The sequence below is a fragment of the Rhagoletis pomonella genome, unplaced genomic scaffold (assembly GCF_013731165.1).
Source record: "Rhagoletis pomonella isolate Grant_MI unplaced genomic scaffold, Rhpom_1.0 Rhpom_scaffold_00009, whole genome shotgun sequence".
Classification (NCBI taxonomy): Eukaryota; Metazoa; Arthropoda; class Insecta; order Diptera; family Tephritidae; genus Rhagoletis; species Rhagoletis pomonella.
Window position 1 is genome coordinate 27373853 of NW_023458563.1, and position 13676 is coordinate 27387528.

Sequence of the window (13676 nt, forward strand, 5' to 3'; positions counted from 1 at the left end):
AGACAATAGAGAAAATTCCGAATCTATAAAAATCGATGACAAACAACCAAGCAAACAAGAAGCACAAAAAGTGTTCCACCGTCTCATCCTCTTCAAGGCAGAATGGGCAAACGTAAATTACAATTATGTTTATCTCAGTCATCAGTTCTAGAAGTTGTCTGCAGTCCTATCTGCTCAATGAGAGCAAAAAACTAAATAGAACTTCTGAGATTGAAGACAACATGAGTTTTACCCACCCGCATTCCCTCGATGCCTCCAGTCATTGCTGAGCGAAATATTCACCCAGTTTCTGATTGTGGCTTCGATGGCCGAAGTGGGGAGTGCTATACCTGGTTGCGTATCGAGGAATGCCCGGTCTAAGCCAACTATGGCCTAATGGTCGGATGTCTCATAACCAGGTACTCCCAGGTGACCTGGCACCCAGAGCTCGTTATGTTTACCAACATAATTTCAGGGAACTCAACGTTATAGAATCTCTTCAACGAAGGTATCCTGTAGCATTGAAAACACACAAGTGCCGCCAGCAATTTCCGCCTCGCCCCACTCAGTGTTATACCAACATCCGTTTATTTTTAGTCTGCAGGTGGTCTTTAAAGATTCCCTAATTATGAAGACACAAAGTTATGGTAAGGGCAGCAGTGCGTCAAGAGCACTAAACACCTCTCAAAAAAATTATTGTTAAATAATGAGGCGCAACTGCGGAGCGCTTGAATATGGACTGAAAAGGACGCCCAGAGCAAGGCGCATCCATATAAGGTGGTGGCAATTGCATATAAGTAAAAATCCCGTGTATTTTGTTATTGCTTTTTGGTACATCAGGATGTGAAAACGAAAGAAAATAGGAAATAATTTTCGCCAATTCGTTTTGTTGACATCCTAAAGTTATGCCATTTCGTCTTGGATGACATTCTCCTGCACTAGTGTAGAGACACAAATATCCAATCAGCTGTTCAATCAACACCACCTTGTTTTGATGCGCCTGGTCCACAGCAACACCTTGAAATGGTGTTTTCGGAGCACTCCGAATATGGAGTGAAAAGGGACTCGAATGAGTGTTTTCGGAGCGCTCCGAATATGGAGTGATAAGGGAGTCAACGTGTTTTTTTATTTACCTTGTTTTTTTCTTTTATCTAGTCTGTGAATTGAAAAAGAAATTTTCAATCAAGATGAAACTGATCGTCGTTGCCGGATATTCCTGAAAAGGTACACCGAAAAAAAGCTGTAGACGTTATGGCAGTTTCAAATGCATTTAGAGGTAAACAATAATGAATACTTTGTCTAAATTTAGAACTTTTCAGATGTCTTTAATAGATAATTTGCTGGATCTGGTAAAGAATTCCATAGAGCGGGCGCAAAGTGGTTCCAAACCTAAAAGGAACGTATTTTAAATATGATAAAAAATATTTTTTTTATTCACTTTAAGATTTTTCCGATTTTATGTTTTTTTTCTGAATAATATGTAAATAATTTTTTAATTTAGCGTTTTTTCTATAACAAGATGAAAACACTTTAATATTAATTAATTATAAACAAAATTAAGAATATTTTTAATAACCGTAAAGCCCCTTTTCGGTTTATCATCGGACTTCGCTGTATACCAGGTGAAGTAATATTAGAGTAAGAAGAAAGATTTTGGCACTGCTTTATTTGAAAGTTTGCCTATAAATTGTGACAAAATAAAGCTAGGAAGCTGTTTTTTTACTTCACTTGTTTATTACGCCATTCATCCCACCTGAGAGTAGGTAAAATTGTACATATCTTTACATCACTATTTCGTACCACATGTGTTTAATTTTAACTGAAGATAAAACTCAAAACAATATTCTCTGTGTTATATCCTGCGAACAGGAACGGCAACTTTTGTTTGTTCCATGCCATAGCGGAATCATACAAGGTGAAGTAATTAGATCGAGAAGAAAGATTTAGATTTTGCCTTGAATGAAAAATTGCCTTTAAAATTTGACTATAAGGCTGCCGAATGTTAAAAGATAAAGCGAGAAAGCTATTTTATTAGCAAAATTCATACAAAAGCGCTATGTCCAATTTGCCGAGCAGTTATTAAAGACGACGCACAGTGGTTCAGATCGCAAATCTAGCTGGACGAAACTATTTAAACAAATACTAGTTGATGGATCTTTACACCTCTTCTTACCTAGGGGATTTTTGAGTCGCTGATTACGAATCTGAAGTCACTTATCAAAAATTCGAAATGGCGGATCCAATATGGCGGACGAAAATTAAAAAAAAAATCTGTAGATTTCTATGAAACTGGGTATCTGGGGGTTTTCTGGGTCGCTGATTACATATCTAAAGTCATTTACCAAAAATTCAAAATGGCGGATCCAATATGGCGGACGAAAATTAAAAAAAAAAAGGTAGATTTCTATGTAACTGGGTATCTGGGGATTTTCTGGGTTGCTGATTACGAATCTAAAGTCATTTACTTAGTTTACTTTATTTACTTTGGAACGAGCATTTTCATCAGATATTTCTTTCAATTTACTAATCACACAAACACGGACACCTTGTTGTCTTTTAGAAGTTTCAGCAACACCAAATGTCAAACAACTCAGTTCTTAAGATTTTATTTACCATGACTAAAATTTAAGATCACAGCAAGAAACACAAATAAATTTCAGAAACAATTTTATAACAGCGCTTAAAGATTTGCATGCCTATTGTATAATTTTTTAATTTCAGAAAGCAGAAAATTCGCGAGGTACTATTTTTTTTTAACTCTTGCATAACCAAAGGTTTTATGACTCCAAGTATTTTTCTATTTTAACACACAACCCCTCCCTCGTGGATCCACCACTGATCTTATATTTATATTCAGATACATTCCTGTTAATAATTACTTTTGCATTTTGAGATTTGACATACCGTCACTAAAATATAAATATCTAAGCCAATTGGTTAGACTTGGTTATCGAACTTACCCTCTGCGTTTGCGAAGGTGTAAAGAATAATATGCAAGTGGTTTTATAACGGCCTTCGGCGGCCTTTACTTTTCCTACTCTTTAATTAATTTTTTTAATTAATCAAAACGACGATTTTTCAGAATAAATTTGCTTATACCAATGTGGACATAAATTGCGTTGTGACCCCTGAATCTATAGCGGAATAAGTGTAATTTTTTGTTTATAAAGTAAATTTGCAATTATGCAAATATTTGTGAGTGCAATTAGCAGTCTTTTAAGTTAAATTTCAGCTTTTAAAGTAGAGTTCTCAAATAGGTGGCGTTAACTTACCTTTTTTTTTTGTTTGTTTTCATATGTTATTGCTTTAAAAAATGCAATTTCTATTTGAATGTATTGTCAGGAATGTATTCCAAGTACCATTAAGTATTTTAAAAACAAAAAATTTTGACTTTCGTCCAGCTAGGTCTGCTATCCGAACCACTGTGCGACGCTTTCCCTATATTTTGTTAGACTTTTCATAGGTAAAATTATTTTTTCAGTTGTATTTTTGAAATAAACAAAGTTATTTTTCCTTATGTCAGTAAACTGTTTTTGTTACAAATAGTATAAATAAGCAATGAGAAATAAGGCAAATTTTTTTTATTTCCTACCTTTGTTGGAAATAAAGTAAAACTCAGATTTTGGTATTATTTCCCATTTAAAAGTGAAATAAAGCAAATTTTTCGTTATTGCTGATAGTGTTATTTCACACCCCAATATTCATTACGTGGGCTCTTAGAATTTCAACGAAGTCAGGCCTTGTAAATTTGGTACCCAGTAACCTAACGATAGTATGAATTTTTATTCTACATACGTATAAGTAGTTATAGGAAGACTATAAAGGTTAATTAATACTGAAAAGCATCCATATGTATGTATCTTTCTAACTGCATTGCAGAAGACTGCATTGGTTGGGATTGAAAAATATTAAATTTCTCTTAATTTCACTAGGGCCTAACAAATTTTAAATTATCGGAAACCATCGATGTCTTTCTGCCGATGTATTTTAGCACCAATGTTGATTTTTCCGATGTATCGAAACATAGATGTATCGATGTTACTCGTCAAAATTGTGAAACCATTTCCAAACATGAGAATTTGTTTGCCTTTTGGCTTTTGTGGATGCAAGTTTTCTGACTCATCCTCTGTGTCGCTCAAATTAATTACTTCATTTTCATCGTTCTGGTCGGAATCTAGAGAGGTATTGAAAATTTGCAGGTTAGAAAAGGCAATAAACATCAAATTGTAAAATCTAAGCTACCTTTTGCTTTTGCCAACTCTAAAAACCGCTCCATTCGTTCGCCACCACCCTGATATAAATTTCTTCTGAAAAATATAGGGCTGTTCAGGATGTTGCGAAATTGATTTGGATTTGCAGTGGGAATTGCATTGCAAATTTTATGATTGCTGCCATGGCAACATGTGCCTTTTATTGTTGTGAATTTATAAATGCACCGAATGTGCAAATGCAAGAGCAAATGCACAAGATCCCGAACAGCACTTATGAAAAATTTATTATTTTAAAATACATTTATCAAAAACGATAATGCAAAAGCAATTTACGTACCTCTTTTTTACTTTGCTCCAGAAACAATGGCGTTAGTAGAGGTATGAAGTGTAGATAAACAATCGATAGTACGAAAAATAAATCCGATAGTGACTGAAAAATTATGCCATCGATTGTTTTGCAGCATTATCATACATAATGCAGCGTATGAAGATTGTACTACACAATATAAAAACGGTTACCGATACCATCACAACAGCAAATGCGATCGTTAACGAAAGATACACCAACTTAAAACTCAATAAAGTGAGTACCAAAAGACCTAAAACGTACACTCACGAGAACAGATCACAGATTAACAATAACAATAATAACAGATTTATGCAGCTTAACAAAAATCTCACATATATGTGCCAAAGAAACCCTAACTTGGGCGTACAAATCGCATTCAATCAACAGAGCACAGCAGCAGATGGCAGAAACACCAGCAATAACAAACAATACTTCAACATGCAGATCATCAATTCGTCCACCGGAAACGTATTCAACGGCTTGAGCAGCGTCGAATCAAAAAAAACAATGGATACTACTGAAACTAAGTACTTAGACTCCAATTCCATAAAAAGTATGTCACCGCCACCGAACGACTCTACATTCAATTCAACAGTTGAAGAGACAATTCTGGTTTCAACGAACGCAACTCCTCTGCGGCAAATAATTACACCAAGTGCGCTACCAGCCACTTCGTCCATTATGTCACCATCATACACGTCGAATTTTCAAGACGTTCGAAGCGAGAACGTAGTCTTAATACCAACTCCCAATTCACTGGAACAGTACCGCTTACAACTCTACAACTATGCGTTAAGCATAGACCGTTTACGCTGTCCACAATATACTGCGGCTACTACTATGGCCGCCGCGGCTTATGCTAGCGGTGCTGGCGCTGGTGTGCATTTATTGTTGAATCGTGAGAACAATCACACCTTTGGGTCTATAGAAGTCGAAACGGAGAGCAACTATCCAAACAGCATGGGTAGCGTAAGAAGTGGCGGCGGTTCCTATGCACCAACTGCCATAGCGCACGGCAACCGCTTGGCACTCTCTATGTCACTTTTTCCACAACGCATTTTTCATCCGGAGGAACCGAAGCCGCAGTACAGCTACATTGGTCTAATTGCCATGGCAATACTCAGTTCAGCTGAAACGAAACTTGTTCTCTCCGACATATACCAGTACATTTTAGATCATTATCCGTACTTTCGGGCGCGTGGGCCGGGATGGCGAAACTCTATACGACACAATCTGTCGTTGAATGACTGTTTCATCAAGTCTGGACGAAGTGCCAACGGCAAGGGTCATTACTGGGCCATACATCCCGCCAACATTGATGACTTTCGCAAAGGCGACTTCCGACGACGCAAAGCACAGCGCAAGGTACGCAAACACATGGGCTTATCTTTGGATGATGCGGGCACGGACTCGCCTAGTCCACCACCACTAGACCTCACCTCACCACCACTCACTTCGGCGCATGTATTGCGTTTAGCACCGGCAGGTAATAATCTAACAACAGGTGGGCATGAGTTTTTGATGGCGCCAGGTGCGCATGCCTTCGGATGTTTGCAACAGAAGAATTATCCGATACTACAGGTGCCTACATCGTTGGTTTCGTTACAATCACAACAACAAATTCAAGACCGCTACTTCGGCGCTGCGATTACGGAGCAGTATACGTGCATACCGTCAGCCGCTTACAACAATCGGCTCTCAACCAGAATGCAGCAGCAACACCAACATCAGCAGCATCAACAAGAACACTTTAGGGATAGCAACGATTGTCAATCTTTCAGCCAAGCGCATGACCACGATTTGCGAGGACAAAAGCACGCCTCAGCAGCTACAGCAATAGCGTCGAGCTCCACAACCACTGCAATAGCAAGCTTGTACTCGCAAACGCGTAAGCGGCAGTTCGATGTGGCATCTCTTTTGGCACCTGACCGCAAGGATTTTGCGCATGAAATATTGGATACAGATCAACAGACAGTCGCTTCCGTTGAAGAAGCCGAAACGCTTCAACATGCGTTTGTGAAAAAATTCAACCACGAAAACGCAAAAGAGTATAACCGGCGGCAGCAACACGATGAGCCAGTAAGCGTACAATTCCAACACCCTTCTCACTCACTCTCGAATCGGCAAGCATTCCCTACGCCAGCCGATTCCCAGCCTCAAAAATTATTGGCCTTTGATGAACAAGAACAAGATGAAATCGATGTGGTGGCAAATGATATTGAAGAGCATAGCAAGCAGGCAATCTCTGTGCGGTCAGAAAACGACGATGAGGATCCCTACGATGCGGTGGAAGACGAGGAGCAGACGTTTATTGCCGACGGCAAAGACGATAGCAGTTCTGGTGGAGCAAATATATATGTTGACGGGGAAAGTGAATGTATAATCGACGCCAGCTTGCATAAGAGGCACAAGCTTACGCAGCAGGAATCGCCGCTACCAGGAGCCGTCATCGAGTGGCATATGCTACGCCCACATCCGACCACCGAGTGCAAGAATGCGCACCAGCCTCCTGTTTCGTCGGCCAACGCCATGAGACAAAAAGATCATATCTCTGCAGTATCTACCACCACGCTCACACCGACCACAGCAGCTGGACATAAAGCCTTCGCTGTTGCAACTTCAACCGGTTGCAATGGCACAGGTTTCGCCAATAGTAACTTAAACCAAGTGGAAGTGTACCCCAATGAGCAGAACGCAGTAATGGCATCGAACACTGTCATTCATCACAAGCAACATATGAGGCGTCTAATGCAACATTTACACCAGCATCATGAAGCGCTCGAAGAATTAGACGACGAAACAGCTCAGGCATTTGGTCGTTATTACGGCACTTACGTAGCGGCGGCACGACGCATAGGCAGCATGCAACTGACACAGATCCAGCGCCCACTTCCCGCCGTCAAGCAATCACAGCAACAGAAGCAACAAGAGGCTACACAACAAGACGCCAAATTGCGGCATTAGCGGCAAACAGAATTATGAATGTAGTCGCTCGCGAAGTCAACAAAACTGTAATATATGTAGTAAACGTACCATAAGAAAAAAAACACCTCGTAAATTATAGAAAAACGAAAATTCGATTGTAGAATTCAAAGTCCACATATTTCTATGGTACTTAAATAATAAATTCATCAATATTATTGTGATATCATTCCACGATCTTGAAATAAGAAAGTACCTCCTTTTATTTAAAAAATAAATTTATAGCCCAGCTCTATACACTCAAAAAATATGTGTGTATGAAGGTATATAAGTATATTCTGAAAAAAAAATTTTAGCAAAATTTTAAATTTTTTTATGCAGCTTATTTTATCGCCTTCGCAGTAACATAGATATAGCAAAGCTTACCGCATTACGGATATTTCATTTCGAAGGCATATAAGGAGAATGCGGTTACTGTTCCATTCATATTCGGTTTTGCGGTTTCGGATCATCAACTGAATGACCGCCTAAAATAAAGTTGTGGACGACAATTTACTCAGAACTAATTCCCTTAACTTAAAAATTATAAATGAGCGTATTATATTTCTTAAAGGCAAGTTTATTGAAGACATATACATATACCAAAAAAGTGGAAAACCAAATCAAATGACCGTAGGTTGGGGTGTCCCTTATCAAATAAATCACCTCTTTGAGGTAAAATTTTCGAGTGACGAAAGCTGAACTAGAAACACAAGATTTATGATATCAATTTCGTGACGAAAATTATACGCATTTTTAACTGCCTTTGAAACGCAGGGAAAAGCTTTTTTATTCATACGGATCGTAGCAAAAGTTCTATTTTTTATTTTGTGTTTCTAGCAGTAGACGCAATTTTGCAACGTTCCGAATAACTAAAAAAAAGATTTTCCGTACGTTTCAAAGGCAGTTAAAAAATGCGTATAATTTTCGTCACGAAATTGATATCATAAATTTTGTGTTTCTAGTGCAACTTTCGTCACTCGAAAATTTTACCTCAAAGAGGTGTTTTATTTGATATCAACTATTTTGGGTAGCAAATTTAAAATCGACCAAAATACAAAAAAATAATCTAAATGTTTTTTTTTCTCAACTAAATTGCTAAAAATATTATCTAAATCTAAATTATGTATTCAAAGCGATGTGTCCATTGAAACATATAATTTTTCGTATACGGAATAAAGCAAAAAAGAATAATCATATCCTCTGGATTCGAAAAAAATTAAAATTAGAAGAAAATTATGAGAAATGATAAAAACTTATCAACTTGGTACCAACTTTGGATACAATAAACAACTGTATTCGTCTGATTGTCTCGTAGTTTATTTTTGTTAAGATTTCTACCGGGTGTGTGGCGCACACAATAAGTTTTACTTCTATCACGTGTACGATGTTGCACTCGCGCTATTAAACTAATGCTTTTTTCTCAAGTAGTTTTGCTCAGTGCACGGTTAAAAGTTCCGGTTTTTGGACTACATACATGTATGACCAAACTAAATTCAGTTTCAAATACAAACCTTCCAAGATTACAAAAAGAGAGCACCTATGTTGGGTTTAGAATTTAAACAGTTCGGTTTAAATTTTAAACCCAAACATTTTCATAATTAAGAATAAAAAAAGATCTTAAATTTCATGCTCCGTCTTATGGGGATTGAACCCGGACAGCCTTGGTAGCAACCAATTGTATCAAGCATCTTTGCACACTTCTATATATGAAACCTAGAAACTAGAATTAAAACATTTTGGTTTGAGTTTTAAACCACGAACTTTTTCGACTAAAATTTAAACCAGAACATATTAAAAATTGCTTAAAACTATTGACTGGTTTAAAAAGTATATTAAAAAAATTAAAAAAGGCAGTAGTCCCAGCGCGGTTTAAAAATTAAACCCAAATTTTTGACCGTGTGGCAATTTATACTTATGTATGTAAATAGTAGCGGCACATTGGGTGAACTAAATGCATTCATACATACATATTTATGTACAACTGTAGCTAATATTGTACGCGTCTTCCCAGGTAGGTTAAGTGCGGGTGATAAACACATGTAGCATAGTTAAATACTGTGTACATACCTGCAATTAAAATGGGGAAAAATGTTACAATTTCGGCATGTGACTGAAAAAAACTCTAAAATATACATAAATTGTGGTTTCCAAGACATGTACGAAGTGATTAGCACAGCTGCATCCTTCAACTTAATTTTTAACCATTTGACCCTTTTTGGATCAATTTGAATAGCAATATCTCCGCAACAAGAGATTTCCCAGATATAAGCTATATACCAGATGAAAGCTAAGGTTGTGGGTTAGACTTGTGGAAACCTAGAATAAAATCGACTGAAAAGTTTTTGAGAAAATGCCCGAAATGTATATTTTCAGCAGCCTGATTTTTAGTTTTCAGGCGATAACGTTATGACATATTTATATTTTATAAGCACAAAAGATAGCGTTAGACAGATCGTTTGAAGACACTTCTACCGATGTCCACATCAATGACCTCGATTGAGTAGTGCGGCATCAGTGGTAGTTTATAAAATTGCCTTTTTTCGAATTTCAGGCAGCAGCCACGCCCACACAGGCATACGAATCAAAATATCCTGGAAGAGAACCTTCTTAGTTTTTATTGCACTTTAATTCCAGAAAGTTTGAAAAAAATTAAATTAAGGTACGTACAGACGCCACATACATTCCAAAGCATCTCGTTGTGGAGACACGAACCAAAACACATTTAGCTCTATATCTTTCCAACTAGTAGCCGGAACTCAATATATAAGGTATCGTTTGAAAGGCCTATAGAACAACACTAATATGTTGGGTGTACCCACATGCCCCCTTAAACCGGCAAAAGCACAAAAACTTTTTTTGTTTCGCAACACTTTAGCCTATTTTTTAAGAATCCGGTTAATCGTTTATGAAGCTTGAATAAATTTTCTGTAAACACTCTGCAAGACCTTTCCAACGATATCTCAAACATGTCGATTGGACGTCTGGATAAAAACTTCCAAATCTCGTGTATATATAAGCGAGTCATTTCAGCATGCTACTGTGGCTGCTTTCGTCTTTCGCGCACACTACCGTGCGCTGTGATACCAAATAAAAGCTAAGATTTCGGGCTAGATTTGTGGAAACTAAGAATAAAATCGACTGACCAGTTTTTGAGAAAATTCTCGAAATCTATATTTTTAGCTGCCCGATTTTTAGTTTTCAGGCGATATCGTTATGACATATTTATATTCCATAAACACAAAAGATAGCGTTAGATAGCTTGTTTGAAGACTCTTCTACTGATATCCACGTCAATGACATGGACTGAGTAGTGCCGCCTCAGTGGTAGTTTAAAAAATTGCATTTTTTCGAATTTCAGGCAGCAGCCACGCCCACAAAGGCGTACGAATCAAAACATCCTGGAACAAAAGCTTCTTAGTTTTTTTTGTACATTATGTCTGAAAGTTTGAAAAAAATTAAATGATGGTACGTACAGACACCACATACATACCAAAGCATCTCGTAGTGGAGACACGAACCAAAACACATTTACCTCTATATCTTTCCAACTTGTAGCCGGAACTTAATATATAAGGTATCGTTTGAAAGGTATTGGCCTATAGAATAACACTAAATATGTTGGGTTTACCCACATGCCCCCTTAAACCGACAAAAGCAAAAAAACCTTTTTTGTTTTGCAACACTTTAGCCTAATTTTTAAGAATCCGGTTAATCATTTATGAAGCTTGAATACATTTTCTAGATGCACTCTGCTAGACCTTTCCAACGATATCTCAAACATGTCGATTGGACGTCTGGATAAAAACTTCCAAATCTCGTGTATATGTATATAAGCGAATCATTTCAGCATTCTACTGTGGCTGCTTTCGTCACTCGCGCGCACTGCCGTGCGCTGTGATAAGGCCAATTGCTTCCTTTTATAATGATGAACTCGAATGTAAGGTTTCAGCTTAATTAGATAATTTTGAGGCGTGTCACAAACGTTTATAAGATTATGAAAAATGGGAGACTAATTAATTTGTTCAGTTTGTTATTATGTAAACGTGAAATTTTATCCAAATCATTCAAACAGTTTGTCAGTATTTTTGTTTGCAAAATCACTTAAATTGTTTATTTTTAAATCTACAAGGTCCCCCTTTGCTACTATTAAATGTTTCATATTGGATGGCTGGCTGTTTTTTTCGTTCTGCTCATTATTTCAGTCATTTGTCTCCTTACCTGAATTGATAAATTTTTATCAAGAAGATACACAATTTTAAATTTTTCTGTGAAAACAAACTAATTTGCAAACATTACCAGCTGCAGAGGGTAATTTTCCTTGTCGAAAGTCGTGAAAAGCTCCGTGTTGAAACAATTTGATTTTACCTGCGGGAGTTCCCCCTAAAAAAAATAAGTGTAAGCTGCAACAATTCTTTGTTGTGATCACAAGGCTATTCTTCCTGAAACCTGAAATATTAATAATAAAATTCATACAAAAATTTCGTAAATATGCATATATTTTTGAAAAAAAAAAAACGAATGAACAAGAGTTCAGTTAACTTACACAAAGCTATTGTAGCAGTAAATTTATTATTTAGTATGACCTATCTAATAAAAGTGGTACACATTCTTCATCTTCAACACGACAGCAGAGTTTGTTCGGATAGAGTTTCGTCCATTCTGTTTGCAGTCTCTTAAATATTGGTCTAGACGAGAGAGATGCGTAGGATTCGGAGGCGCCTTCCAAAACAGATTCAGCCATATGATGTCTGCATGCAAGATAGAAAAGGCTGTTTCCGAGTTCTTTGTTGATCAAAGCAAGTGCTCTATTCCTAGAATTTGTGTATAATGTTTTTTTTTATTTGTTTTCGATTCTAAATTAAATAAAGATATAGAAAATTAAAAGAGGGCACTGTAGGACCGAGTGGTGAAGTATTAGCTAATCGAGCACTGCGTGAATACCACCTTTAGCGAGACAAAACACACCAACCTTTTTTCTTTTTTGTGTACATATACACATAAACACATATATATATAATTCTGTAAATGTAGTTTTAAAGATCAGATTGTTGAATTTTTTCCCAAAATATTCGTTCTTTTTCGCTACCGGCAATTGTTTACGCGTCTATAAGCGATTACTAGTTGGTAACCCTGGTACATATGTACATAAAAAGTAAAAGCATCCCAAAAATCGCACAAAATTTGTTTCCTTTAAAGAAAATTTTAATAAAACGGTGCTCTCATCCCGTTAAATTAAATTTCCATACATATATGCACATTACTTAATAGTTAATTCTATTTCCCGCCAAAAAAGTAAACGGTTCGCGATTAGCCAGTACATAATATCTATATAAACACATACATACATACACAGCTCTCTTGGTTATTTATTTTTATCTTCTTCTTCCTCGCAAAAGTAAAAATAAATAACTACTGTGTATATGTACATATACATGTATGTAGCGATACGCACAGTGCATATTTATGCGAATACCCGCACGCAAATTAATAAACTTTAAATTTATATTTATAAACCCGTTCCCACATAAATAAATGTGATTCTGCTACACGTAGAAAGCTCAACACACATGAATGTATGTATATGAAATAAATAATTAGTTGAAAAATTTTCCTTTGAGAATATACTAACCCCTTCTCAAGTAGGCATACATTCCCACATTAACTCTTATATATAATTGTACATACCCACATTTATACACATACATATACTTACATACATATGTTACAACATTAGTGTTTAACATACATATTTACAACATGTAATACTAGTGCGGTACAGTGATCAACAAAGTCAGGCTCTAAAATTTTTTTTTTTGTTTGTGCTTACACCCAAAGACTTGTTATAATTTCGAAACGGAGATAGTGGTACAAGGCGAATTTTATTTACTCAAAAAAAATAAAATAAAATAAAAATTTAAATAAATTTATTAAACAAAATAAAGGCAAACGTAAAAACGCTCCAAAATATCTCAGAACTTCTTAAAACAGAAAAATTTCTCAACATTATCCGCGACAATATCTAACGCGGAACCGTTAATGACAAAAATAAATTTTTCTCCTCATTTGAAATAAATATATATATAAAAAATCGATATCCCGTGGTTAATCTCGAACTCCAATAGCTCTTGTTCTCAAGTTAAAATCCGTCGTCTGCAATTCCATCCCAAGCCTAT

General features: G+C 36.5%; 1 protein-coding gene across 2 annotated transcripts in view; it reads left to right on the forward strand.

Moving 5' to 3' along the window:
• Positions 1-7648, forward strand: part of LOC118745680 — a 40081-nt gene extending 32433 nt beyond the window's left edge. Inside the window, exons 1-2 of one of the 2 annotated variants that reach the window (XM_036479258.1) lie at positions 4683-4773; positions 4845-7648. In XM_036479258.1, the coding sequence (XP_036335151.1) occupies positions 4849-7503 (2655 nt within the window). In that variant the 5' untranslated portion in view covers positions 4683-4773; positions 4845-4848 and the 3' untranslated portion in view covers positions 7504-7648. Of the gene's footprint in view, positions 1-4548 lie in introns of those variants that run through there. The other variant, XM_036479257.1, reaches the window with a different exon arrangement.
• Positions 7649-13676: the final 6028 nt, after the last annotated feature.